General features: G+C 41.7%; 1 protein-coding gene across 3 annotated transcripts in view; it reads left to right on the forward strand.

Moving 5' to 3' along the window:
- The window catches only part of LOC134357219 (EGF-like repeat and discoidin I-like domain-containing protein 3), a 294,825-nt gene that overhangs the window by 271,655 nt on the left and 10,186 nt on the right, over positions 1-12,984 (forward strand). For all 3 annotated transcript variants that reach the window (XM_063068512.1, XM_063068511.1, XM_063068510.1), the window contains one exon: positions 2,124-2,279. In XM_063068512.1, the coding sequence (XP_062924582.1) occupies positions 2,124-2,279 (156 nt within the window). The remainder of the gene's footprint in view (positions 1-2,123; positions 2,280-12,984) is intronic.

Consider the following 12,984-nt stretch of genomic DNA (forward strand, 5'->3'; position numbering starts at 1 on the left):
AAACTGATTGAATTCACCCTGAAGTTTGAGAAGGAGAAGCTAAAGTCAGATGTATCAGTATTACAGTGGAATAAAGGTACTTACAGAGGCATGAGAAAGGAAATAGCCAAAATTGATTGGAAAAGAACACTGACAGGGACGGTGGCAGAGCAGCGATGGCTGGAATTTCTGGCAAGCAATTTAGAAGGCACAGGGTATACACATTCCAAAGAGGATGAAGTATTCTAAAGGCAAGATGACTGAAACGTGGCTAACAAGAGAAATCAAAGCTAACATGAAAGACAAAGAGGGGGCATATAATAAAGCAAAAAGTAGTGGGAAGTTAGAGGATTGGGAAGCTTGTAGAAACCAACAGAAGGCAACTAAATAAGTCACTAAGAAGATAAAGATGGAATATGAAAGTAAGCTAGCCAATAATATTTAAGAGGCTGCCAAAAGTTTCTTCAGATACATCATGTGTAAAAGAGAGACAAAAGTGGATATTGGACGACTGGGAAATGATGCTGGAGAGGTAATAAGGGGCAACAAGGAAATGACAGATGAAATTAATATGTATTTTGCATCAGTCTTCATTATGGAAGACACTACCAGCATGGTGGAAGTTCCAGTGTGTCAGGGATCAGAAGTGTATGAAGTTGCCATCACTAAGGAGACCTGATGGTGTACACCCCAGGGTTCTGAAAGAGGTGTCTGAAGAGATTTTGGAGGCATTAGTAACGATCTTTCAAGAATTCTGGAACGGTTCCTTAAGACTGGAAAATTGCAAATGTCACTGCACTCTTGCAACATTCTTCAAGAAGGGAGAGAGGCAGAAGAAAAGAGACTGTAGGTGAGTTAGTCTGACCTCAGTGGTAAGGAAGATGTTGGAGTTCATTGTTAAGATGTGGTATTGGGGTACTTGGAGGCACGTGATAAAATAGGCCATAGTCAGCATGGTTTCGTCAAGGGAAAACCTTGCCTAATAAATCTGTTGGAATTCTTTGAAGAAATAACAAGCAGGTTAGACAAAGGAGAATCGGTTGATATTATGTACTTGGATTTTCAGAAGGCTTTGACAAGGTGCCACACATGAGGCTGCTTAACAAGCAATGAGCCCATGCTATTACAGGAAAGATCCTAGCATGGATAAAGCAGTGGTGCATTGACAGGAGGCGAAGAGTGGGAATAAAGGGACCCTTTTCTGGTTGGCTCTCAGTGTCCAATGGTGTTCCACAGGGGTCTGCATTAATTTGCAGGTTGAGTCTGTGGTGAGGAAGCCAAATATCATTTTATCATTCATTTCAAGAGGACTAGAATAAAGCAAAGGATGTAATGCTGAGGTTTCATGGAGCACTGGAGGAGGCCTCACTTGGAGTGTTGTGAGCAGTTTTCGATCCCATATCTTAGAAAGGATGTGTTGAAACTGGAGAGGGTTCAAAGACATTCACAAAAATGATTCCAGGATTGAACAGCTTGTCATATGAAGAGCGTCTGATGGCTCTGGACCAGTATTCACTAGAATTCAGAAGAATGAGGGGTGACTTCATTGAAACCTATCGAATGGTGAAATGCCTTGATAGAGTGGATGTGGAGAGACTGTTTTTTTATGGTGGGACAGTCTAAAACCAGAGGACACAGCCTCAGAAACTTGGGGCGTCCATTTAGAACGGAGATGAGAAGGAATTTTTTTAGCCAGATCGTGGTGAATCTGTGAAATTCATTGCCACGGGCAGCTGCCTTTATGTATATTTAAGGCAGAGGTTGATAGATTCTTGATTAGTCAGGGCATGAAGGGACACAGAGAGGAGGCAGGAGATTGGGACTGAGAGGAAAAATGATTCAGCCATGATGAAATGGTGGTGCAGACCCGAATGGCCAAATGGCCTAATTCTGCTCTTATATCTTATGGTCTTATGATAGGTTGGTTAGATATTTGAATTGACATGCAGGTGTACATTATAAAGAGTGCATCCTAACACTAGCTTGATAAGCAAAATATTTTTTTAAAAAAGATAACAAAGAAATTACTTCCATTTTACATGAAACATTGAAATATTTTGGACACCTCTCTTTCCCAAATCTTTAAAGAATGCAATATTTTATCTGTGGAAATGTTTTAATCTTTATATATTTCCCCTTTTCAGATTGATCTCCTTGTTCCTACGAGAGTGACTGGCATAATTACTCAAGGTGCTAAAGATTTTGGTCACATACAGTTTGTTGGTTCTTACAAGGTCGCCTACAGTAACGATGGAAAGAACTGGACTATTTATAAAGATGACAAACAACAGAAGGATAAGGTGAGTTTGCCAACAGCTACTGAATCAGCAATCAGCAGCAGAATCTGTTCAGTGTCTGTTCAGCACTGCTCAGTATTTCCTGATTTCTGAAGATTAAATTTTCTACTTTATTTTCTGTTGTATTCAGTGGGGAAATCATTAAAGGGGTTCATCATTATAAGATTAGATGCAATTCAGTAGGAAAGTATTTTTTCTATGTTAAAACCTTTATATAAAAATGTGTAGCACTTCTGCCAAGTTCCTTTCGAATTCTCTATGTCAGGCAAACAGGGTACCACATATCTTTACATGTTGGAAATCTTGAGCAACATTCTCAAGATACTACTTAGTCCTGGCGCCCCCTATTGAGTCAAAGGGCACCAACAGCAGCTCGCTAGAGTCATCGGCCCACAGCCATTCCTACAAGTTGTCCTTAAGTGAGCCCGTCTCCAAAGATCCTTCCCCTCCCTGGGTGAGGTCATCAGAGCTTCTACTGGTGTTTCTGTAGCACTGGGTTTTTTAATCGGGTGCAGTTGCTAGCCCCATACTCAACCCTCTTTCTTTCACAGCCAGGCCGTGGCAGATTGAACACACACGAAAAGTCACCAGATTTATGAATGGACAATGAACTCATGTATTCTGGGTGGCAGGATGGAGATATGTCTCCAACAAAGGAGGTGTAAAGCGCTCCTTCCCTTCGCTAGGCTGCAGGGCCGCATGAGGCCACGGGAGCAAGTGGTGGATGGTCGTGTGAGCAGCTGGTGCATATCACAAGTCCTGGTTATGCAACTGCTGACACCAGGCAGACAATCTCTGAAGAGCATTGATAATGGCTGGGGTCACTCATCTTATAAAGACACTGCCCAGCAGAAAGCAATGGTACACCACTTCTGTAGAAAAATTTGGAAAGAATAACCCTGGTCATAGAAAGACCATGATCACCCTCATCATACAACACAGCATATATGTATGTGTGTATGATGATATGATTATGAGGACACGCAGTCCCCTTTTATTGTCATTTAGTAATGCATGCATTAAGAAATGATAAAATGTTTTTCCAGAATGATATCATGAAAAACACATGACAAACCGACTTAAAAACTAACAAAAACCACATAATTATAACATATAGTTACAACAGTGCAAAGCAATACCGTAATTTGATAAGAACAGACCATGGCACAGTAAAAATCTCAAAGTCTCTCGGAAGTCCCATCACCTCACGCAGACGGTAAACCTCCAGCGCCGCCAACTTGCCGGTGCAGCATCCCGGAAGCCTCCGACCACAGTCCGACTCTGAGTCCATCTGAAAACTCCGAGCCTTCGACACCGAGCACCGAGCACCATCTCTGCCGAGCGCTTCGACCCCAGCCCCGGCAACAGGTGATACGCAAAGCCGAGGGATTTGGGGCCTTCCCCTCCGGAGATTCTCGATCGCACAGTAGCAGCAGCAGCAAAGCAGGCATTTCAGAAGTTACTCCAGATGTTCCTCTGTGCTTCTCACGGCTGTCTCCATCAAATCCTGCATATGATGATGATGATACTACCTCACTATTCTTTTCCTTTCTTGCTCTCTTCTTGCACTACCTGCTTAATTACTTGGTTAATATATTTCTTGTTGCAATTTATAATTTTTATTGTTCTGTACAGCAATGTACAGAACAACAATTTCACGACATAACGCCAGTGATATAAAACCCGATTCTGATTCTGGTTCTTAGCTAAGCAAGTCAGGCAGCATCTATGGAAGGGAACCTATTGGGCGCCATGGTAGCATAGTGGTTACCATAACACTACTACAATTCAGAGCATCAGAATCTGGAGTTCTGTAAGAAAGTTTGTACGATCTTTCCGTGTGCATGTGGGTTTCCTCCAGCAGCTCCGGTTTCCTCCCACAGTCCAAAGATGCACCGGTTAGTAGATTAATTGTAAATTGTCCTGTGATTAGGCTAGGGTTAAATAGGAGGGATACTGGGCAGTGTGGCTTCGTGAACCAGAAGGGCCTTGTCCTCACTGTATCTCTAAATCAATAAAAAATAAGCAGTAGCCATTTCAGACCAAGACTCTTCTTCAAGACTAGAAAGGAAGGGAGAAGAAGCCAGAATAAGGTGAGGCTGGGGAGCAGCACAAGCTGGCAGCTAATAAGTGAGACCAGGTGAGGTGGGGGGGAAGGCAGATGGGTGGGGACAGGGGATGAAGTGAGAAGCTGGGAGGGGATAGGTGCAAGATGTAAAGAACTGAAGGAGCAAACCCACATGGTCATGGGGAGAACATACACACTTCTTACAGACAGCTCAGGAATCAAACCTCAAATGGAGATCATTGGCACTGTAAAACTTTGCACCTTTCACTGCATTCTAGACTGTACTCTGTTTGGTCAGTAGGTTAATTGGTCACTTGGGTTTAATTGGGCAGTGTAATTGAGATAGATATTCACTGCTTTCTCATGTTTGCTCAGCTTACTTTCTGAATAACAGCTGCTATTTGAAAGATCACAAACAGTCGCAACTGTATTGCTTCGTTTAACTTCTGGTTGTAAATGGAAATCAGTCTTCAGTTCTTAAAATGCAAATGAAAGCAGCTTGAAGTTAAAAATGCACTCTTTATAGAACAAATAGGGTCTGTATTTTGAAGACATCCTGCCTATAAAGAGCCACTGCTCCTGCTTTATTATTGCTCAAGAGTATAAGACAACAAGGCGTTTAATTTGGGTTGTTTCAAATGGACAAGCTGACTCTTAAATTGCTTAGATCAAGGTAACTTGCAGAACCAGATGAATAATATCAGTTAGCATATCAATAACTGACGTTTATTGTTAGAAAAGTCTAACAGCAGTTAGCTTTGCAGCTAAGTAACTAGCGAAGATCTATGTTTCCAAAAATATTCTTTTAGATTCCTTTTGTTAGTAGGATATCTGAGGAAATACCACATGTTTGTGTAGTCATCCAAATGGGAGTAAAAGGGGTATAAATGTAGAGAGCAGTTCAGGCTTATTAGGAATGGGGTAAGGAACATCAGAAAACAAAAATCCAAATGGCAGATGGAGTTTAATACAGACAAGTGTGAGGTATTGTGCTTTGGAAGGACAAACCAAGGTAGAACATACAGGGTAAATGGTAAGGCACTGAGGAATGCAGTAGAACAGAGCGATCTGGGAATACAGACACAAAATTCCCTAAAAGTGGCATCACAGGTAGATAGGGTCATAACGAGAGCTTTTGGTACATTGGCCTTTATAAATCAAAGTAATTGAGTATAGGAGTTGGAATATTATGATGAGGTTGTATAAGGCATTGGTGAGGCCGAAGCTGGAGTATTGTGTGCAGTTTTGGTCACCTAATTACAGGAAGGATATTAATAATGTTGAAAGAGTGCAGAGAAGGTTTACAAGGATGTTGCCGGGACTTGAGAAACTGAGTTACTAAGAAAGGTTGAATAAATTAGGACTTTATTCCCTCGAGCTTAGAGGAATGAGGGGAGATTTGATAGATGTATATAAAATCATGATGGGTATAGATACAGTGAATGCAAGCAGGCTTTTTCCACTGAGGCTAGGGGAGAAAAAAACCAGAGGACATGGATTAAGAGTGAAGGGGGAAAAGTTTAAAGGGAACATTAGGGGAGGCTTCTTCACACGGAGAGTGGTGGAAGTGTGGAATGAGCTGCCAGATAAAGTTGTAAATGCGGGCTCACTTTTAACATTTAACCATATAACAATTACAGCACAGAAACAGGCCATCTGGGCCCTTCTAATCTGTGCCGAACTCTTACTCTCACCTACTCCCACCGACCTGCACTCAGCCCATAACCCTCCATTCCTTTCCTATCCATATATCTATCCTATTTAACTTTAAGTGACAACATCGAACCTGCCTCAACCACTTCTGCTGGAAGCTCATTCCACACAGCTACCACTCTCTGAGTAAAGAAGATCCCCCTCATGTTACCCCTAAACTTTTGCCCTTTAACTCTCAATTCATGTCCTGTTGTTTGAATCTCCCCCACTCTCAATGGAAAAAGCCTATCCACGTCAACTCTATCAATCCCTCTCCTAATTTTAAATACCTCTATCAAGTCCCCCCTCAACCTTCTACGCTCCAAAGAATAAAGACCCAACTTGTTCAACCGGTCTCTGTAACTTAGGAGATGAAACCCAGGCAACATTTTAGTAAATCTCCTCTGTACTCTCTCAATTTTATTCACATCTTTCTGATAATTCGGTGGCCAGAACTGTACACAATATGTACTCCAAATTTGGCCTTACCAATGCCTTATACAATTTCAACATTATATCCCAACTCCTATACTCAATGCTGTGATTTATTAAGGCCAGCATACCAAAAGCTTTCTTCACCACCCTATCCGCATGAGATTCCACCTTCAGGGAACTATACACCATTATTCCTAGATCCCTCTATTCTACTGCATTCTTCGATGCCCTACCATTTACCATGTATGTCCTATTTTGATTAGTCCTACCAAAATGTAACACCTCACATTTATCAACATTAAACTCCATCTGCCATCTTTCAGCCCACTCTTCTAAGTGGTCTAAATCTCTCTGCAAGCTTTGAAACCCTACTTCATTATCCACAATCTCCACCTATCTGCATACTTACTAATCCAATTTACCACCCCATCATCCAGATCATTAATATATATGACAAACAACATTGGACCAGTACAGATCCCTGAGGCACACCGCTATACACCGGCCTCCAATCTGACACACAGTTATCCACCACTACTCTCTGGTGTCTCCCATCCAGCCACTGCTGAATCCATTTTACTACTTCAATATTAATACCTAACCATTGAACCTTCCTAACTAACCTTCCGTGTGGAACCTTGTCAAAGGCCTTACTGAAGTCCATATAGACAACATCCACCGCTTTACCCTCGTCAACTTTCCTAGTAACCTCATCAAAAAATTCAATAAGATTTTTCAAATGTGTTTTTAAGAAAAACTTGGACAGGTACATGGATGGGAGGTGTATGGACGGATATGGTCCAGGTGCAGGTCAGTGGGACGAGGCAGAAAAATGGTTCAGCACAGCCAAGAAGGGCTAAAAGGCCTGTTTCTGTGCTGTAATGTTTCTATGGTGTCTATGGTTTCTAGAATCCATTCCTCCAGTTTCCATAATGGACAACTTGTTTGTTGGCATCTTTGGTATGTCTTTTAGTTTATTGGAATTGTACCCATATTTTGAAAATCGATTATGCTTTGTGCTTTGGAAATGGTTTGCGTTTTAGAAATGGTTTGTAATTTCGAATGGGTTTATAATTTGTTAATGTTAAAGATCAAAATCCTCTGTGAGCTTTAACTGTGCTTTAAGAGCGTTGTTTGGATTTAAGTGTGTATCACTGAAGATAAATGATCTGTGTTTTAAACTACGTTGTTAGCTGAAAGTTTCTTCTTCTTGGGAGAGAGAGGGGACCCGCCACTCGAATAGTGGATATTGGCAGCTAAGCTCAACGTGAAGAGTAAACAGGGAGTGAACTAGCTTTTAAAGATTGTGTAGCTACAGTATATTCTCCCTTCAGTGAGAGTATTCATGGCTATTTATATCCGCTTAAGGTCTTCATCTGAGTTTAGAACTTTGCGGTCAGCAGACCCAATACTGTCACAGCAGCTTGGGCTCATTTGGTCTGAAGGACCTGCTGCTGTGCTGTATCTCTAAATAAAAATAACATAAATAATATGTAAAAATATCAGCCTTGTTAAATACATTTAAATATATTTACCTTTATAAAACTAAAACTAACATCCACATATGACAAATAAATTAAGGTAAGTTAAACGTACATAAAGAAACAATCAAAACATTCGTACTTAACTTGCTTCAAGGAGCCTCCAACTCCTGTTCCTCTGAAGGGGCACTACTGGCCTGAGAAATCGGGTGCAACGGGACTTGGGAGCCCTCAAGCAGGATTTACTAAAGGTTAATTTGCAGATGGTGAGGAAGGCAAAGGCAGTATTAGCATACATTTTGAAAGGACTAGAATATAAAAGCAAGGATGTAATACTGAAGCTTTATAAGGTATTGGTCAGACTGCATTTGATGTCTTGTTGTGGTCTTTCATTGATTCTGCTATGGTCATTATTCGATTATGGATTAATAGAGTATGCCCACAAAAAAATTAAATTCAGGGTAGTATATGGTGATGTACATGTACCTTGATAATAAATTTGCTTTGAACATTGAACTTTAAGTATTGTGAGCAGTTTTCATTTCCTTATCCAAGAAAGGATGTGCTAGCACTGGAGAGGGCCTAGATCAGGGGTTCTCAACCTTGGGTCCATGGACCTCTTACTTAATGGTATTGGTCCATGGTGCAAAAGAAATCGGAAATCCCTGGTCTAGAGGACGTCCACAAGAATGATCCTGGAAATGAAAGGACTAATGTATGTAAACATATGAAGAGCGTTTGAAGGCTCTGGGCCTGTACTCAATAGAGTTTAGAAGAATGATATGGAATCTCTTTGAAACCTATCAAATATTGAAAGGCCTCCAAACAGAGGATGTGGACAGAGTGTTTCTATAGTGGGGGAGTTGAGGACCAGAGGGCACAGCCTCAGAATATAAGGATGTCCCTTTAGGACAGAGATGAGAAGAAATTTCTTAACCAGAAGGTGTTGAATCTGTGGAATTCATTGCTGCAGATGTCTGTAGAGGTCAAGCCATAGGGTATAGTTAAAGCAGAGGTTGAAAGTTTCTTGATTAGTAAGGTCATTAAAGGTTAAAGGTGAGAAGGCAGGAGAATGGCAGAACAGACTTAATGGGAGGAATGGTCTAACTCAGGTGTTCCCAACCTCTTTTTTTTGCCATGGACCCCTACCATTAACCGAGGAATCCGTGGTTCCCAGGATGGGAAGCCCTGGCCTAATTCTACTCTTATGTCTTATGGTCTTATGGTGCCGTGTTTAACCTGGCACAGCCTTACAGATGGATATCTCTGCCCGAGAATCAGGAAGCCCATGGAAAATCATGTTGTCATGCCCGGTCTGTGTGAACAGGGCAGACAGTAGTGTGGAAAGTACCACTGCCAATTTACATCAATGTCAGTGCTGGAAAATAGGGAAAGATCTGCTCCATTGTCCTGTGATTGAAGAGCTTTAGGAAGCACTTTTAACCAAGTCTCCTTGGAGAGGAGTTTCAGACTTCATGCACTTAGACCAGAAAAATCAATAGGCATTGATGGCAGTTTCTGTAATTATCTGTGGTCTCCTTGAGCAGCGATTTTCATCCAGCTGCCGCGAGGTTACAATAGTCCTTTGATTGTCACCAATTTAGTAGCTCAATTCGGTGTCTAGTGTAAGACATTTTCATTTTCTACTTTTATTGTGGGTGCATCTAAATCGAGAAAGAGGAGCAAAATTATTTGATCATTAAAAGGTTGTTGAATACACAAGGATAAGAAACTATAGTCATTAGTTGATGTTGTGGGGGTTTTAAATTGAATCTGGATACCATAGGTTACTGATCAATTCTAGTCAGATGATGGAAGGAAAGAAATGGCAAAATGGCTGGAGATCAGAACGATACAACAGTTTGTTACAAAAGCATGTCATCACTTCAGTTAAGTGGAATTGCATAGAATATTGGTATAGATTTATTATTGGTGCATGTAGCAAGATACTAAGATGCACCGATAAGAACTGGCAAAAATCAACAGGAAATACCTAGGCTGGCATGGTAGTGTAGCGGTTAGCATAACGCAATTACAGAGCCAGATGTAAGACCAGGGTTCAGCTCCTGCCACTGCCTGTAAGGAATTTGTATGCTCTCCACATGACTGCATGGGTTTCCTCCCACAGAAGCGTCAGGACTAGGACTGCCAGGCTGGGTAACAGTTTTTCCCCTCGTAGTGTGAGACTCATGAATACCCTTCCACCACTGAACTCTTGTCACTGGAATAGCGAACTGTTTGCCTGTGCTGCGCTCCACGTGCAGAATGAATTATATTTTATTAACTTATTTATGGTAATATTTTGTTGTAGGTGCTGTGTGTGATACAGGTGCGTTTTGTGGGTGCACAATGGTCCGGGGGAATATTATTTCATTTGGGTGTATATATGTACAGTCAGATGACTTGATCTTAAGCTTGAACTTGTAAGGACAGATGGATCAAGGTTGTTGAGTTGCGGGCATTCTGTGTTGGTGCTAGAAGCATGGTGACACTAGTGGGCTGCCCAGCACAATCCTCTGTGATTTGATTTGAAAGGTTCAAAGAATCATTTTATTGTCAAAGTATGCATATACAATACAACTCTGATATTTCTCTTCTCCAGATAGCCATGAAATACAGAAAAGTCATGGGAGTTGTTGAAAGAAAAGGCATAACCGCCCCCCCCAATGAAAAGGAAAAGAAACAAAACTCACAAACCCCAACCACCACCCCACCCTCTCCCTCGCACAAAAAACAGATCGCCCACACAGAATAGCACAAACAAGAGCATCAGACCCCAAACCCCCAATGCTTCCCTCACACAAAAAGTAGCATATCGCCCACAGGAAAGAGAACACTGAAAGCTGAAGAAGACCAATATAACCGGCAGTCCAATAATCACATAAGTCTCAGAATTTGAAAATATCCTCCCTTCAGCATCGTGGAAAGTGGTTGCACAAACTCAGCCCTTGTGTGAAGAGTAACTGCCATACCGGGTCTGAACATCGCCAACCTGGCTACTGACTGTCGTCAACCCCATGGCCTCCACTGAGAGCAATCCCTCCTCAGCATTTGCCTTGATACTTCAATCTTCTTTGATGCATTGAAATGGAGTCGGTCATGACCCTGTGCCCTATCTCTGGTCTTCTCCACGAAGCAGCTAGTGCTTTCTGTCCTCTCTGGGGATTGCAGAGCGCCAGATCATTGGAGCAAATTCCAAAATACACATCACAGGCTCCAACTGTTTCCGAAACCCAATCAAGATGAAAAGAACAAGCAGAAGATGTAGAGAAAGTGAAATAATTGAAGAGATTGGCTATCTGGAAGGTGTTAGCCTGAGGAATTGTTGTTGGCACAAATGATGCATTTCACTGTATGTTTTGATGTACTGAACATGTGAAGGATAAAGCAAATCTTTCTTTCTTCAAAAAGATATAGTGCAAAGCTTGTCTTGCATATTGCTCATGCAGATCAAATCGTTACACAGTGCACTGAGCTAGAATAAGGTAAAACAGTAACAATGCAGAATTGAGTGTAAAAGCTGCCAAAAGAGGGCAGTGCTGGTAGGTGATAGAGTACAAGATCTTAGTGACGTAGATTGTGAGGCCAAGAGTCCATCTTATTCAACTAGAAGTCTATTCAAAATTCTGCTAACAGTGGGACCAAACCTGTCCTTGAGCCCGGTGGTTCGTATTTTCAAGCTCTTGTATCTTCTACCCGATGAGAGAGAGGAGAAGAGAGTGGAGTGGATTTGATTATGCTGGCTGCTTACTGAGGACGCATAGTAACTGGCTTCTGTGATGTGTGGACTACTGTATATCCACCACTCTTGTAGGGAGCAATTGCCGTACAAAGCCACAATGCTTTCTTATTAGATTAGATTAGATTCAACTTTATTGTCTTTGTGCCGAGTACAGATACAAAGCCAATGAAATGCAGTTAGCATCTAACCAGAAATGCAGAGAATAGTGTTATTTACAAAATAACTGCGAATAAAAAGTAAGTGCTACAGCACACAAATATAAAAGTACTGAGACAGTACAATATGGGTGCAATACTGCTTAGCGCTGTGATGTGAGGTTCAGCAGTGTCACAGCCTCAGGGAAGAAGCTCTTCCTGTGCCTGCTGGTGCAGGAGCGGAGGTTCCTGTAGCGCCTACCGGATGGGAGGAGAGTAAAAAGTCCACGGTTAGGGTGAGATGCATTCCTGATAATGCTTTTCACCCTGCCCAGGCTGCGTTTATGGTAGATGTTCTCAATGGTGGGCAATTGGGTGCCGATAATCCGCTGGGCAGTTTTCACCACGCGCTGGAGTGCTTTGCGGTCCGATACGGGACAATTGGCATACCACACTGAGATGCAGTTGGTGAGTATGCACTCAATGGTACAGCGGTAAAAGTGGTAGTGATGCATTGTTAAAAATTAGTAAGGGTTGACAGAGACAGGCCGAATTTCTTTAACTTCCTGAGGAAGCAAAGGCGCTTGTGGACTTCCTTGGCCATGTGTCTTCGTGGTTGGACCAGGATAGTTGATGTTCGCTGTAGCAACTTGAAACTTCAACCCTCTTAACCAGTTGGTATAGACAAGAGTGTTGTTCTACACTTTCCAAACTGATCACCAGGAGAAGAATAATGTCTTTCTGCTTTAAGAACGAGTGTGGATAACATCACCTTTATTCACGCCACACTGTGTCTGTCATGCATGTTCCCACACCATCTTCTGATCTAAATCACATTGGAGACTTAATGTGAACTCCTCACAGATCACATTCCCGGAACAGAATTCTTCAAGGACTGCGTTACTCTAAATAATGCTGTGCTCTGAATCAAAGTCAACTTTAATATAATTTTCATGATGTTGTTTTTGTTTCGCAGTGCATTACAAAGAAAAATACTATAAATTATAATAAGAAATGTATATATATGTAAAATAGGTAATGCAAAAAAAAGGCAAAAATATTGTGAGGTAGTGTTCACCCAAACTGTCTCTACCAAAGTAGGTGCAAGATGCTCCTTCCCTCTAGTAGCCTGCAGGTCACCCTTGGGCAAGGTGCA

The sequence above is a fragment of the Mobula hypostoma genome, chromosome 16 (assembly GCF_963921235.1).
Source record: "Mobula hypostoma chromosome 16, sMobHyp1.1, whole genome shotgun sequence".
Taxonomy (NCBI): Eukaryota; Metazoa; Chordata; class Chondrichthyes; order Myliobatiformes; family Myliobatidae; genus Mobula; species Mobula hypostoma.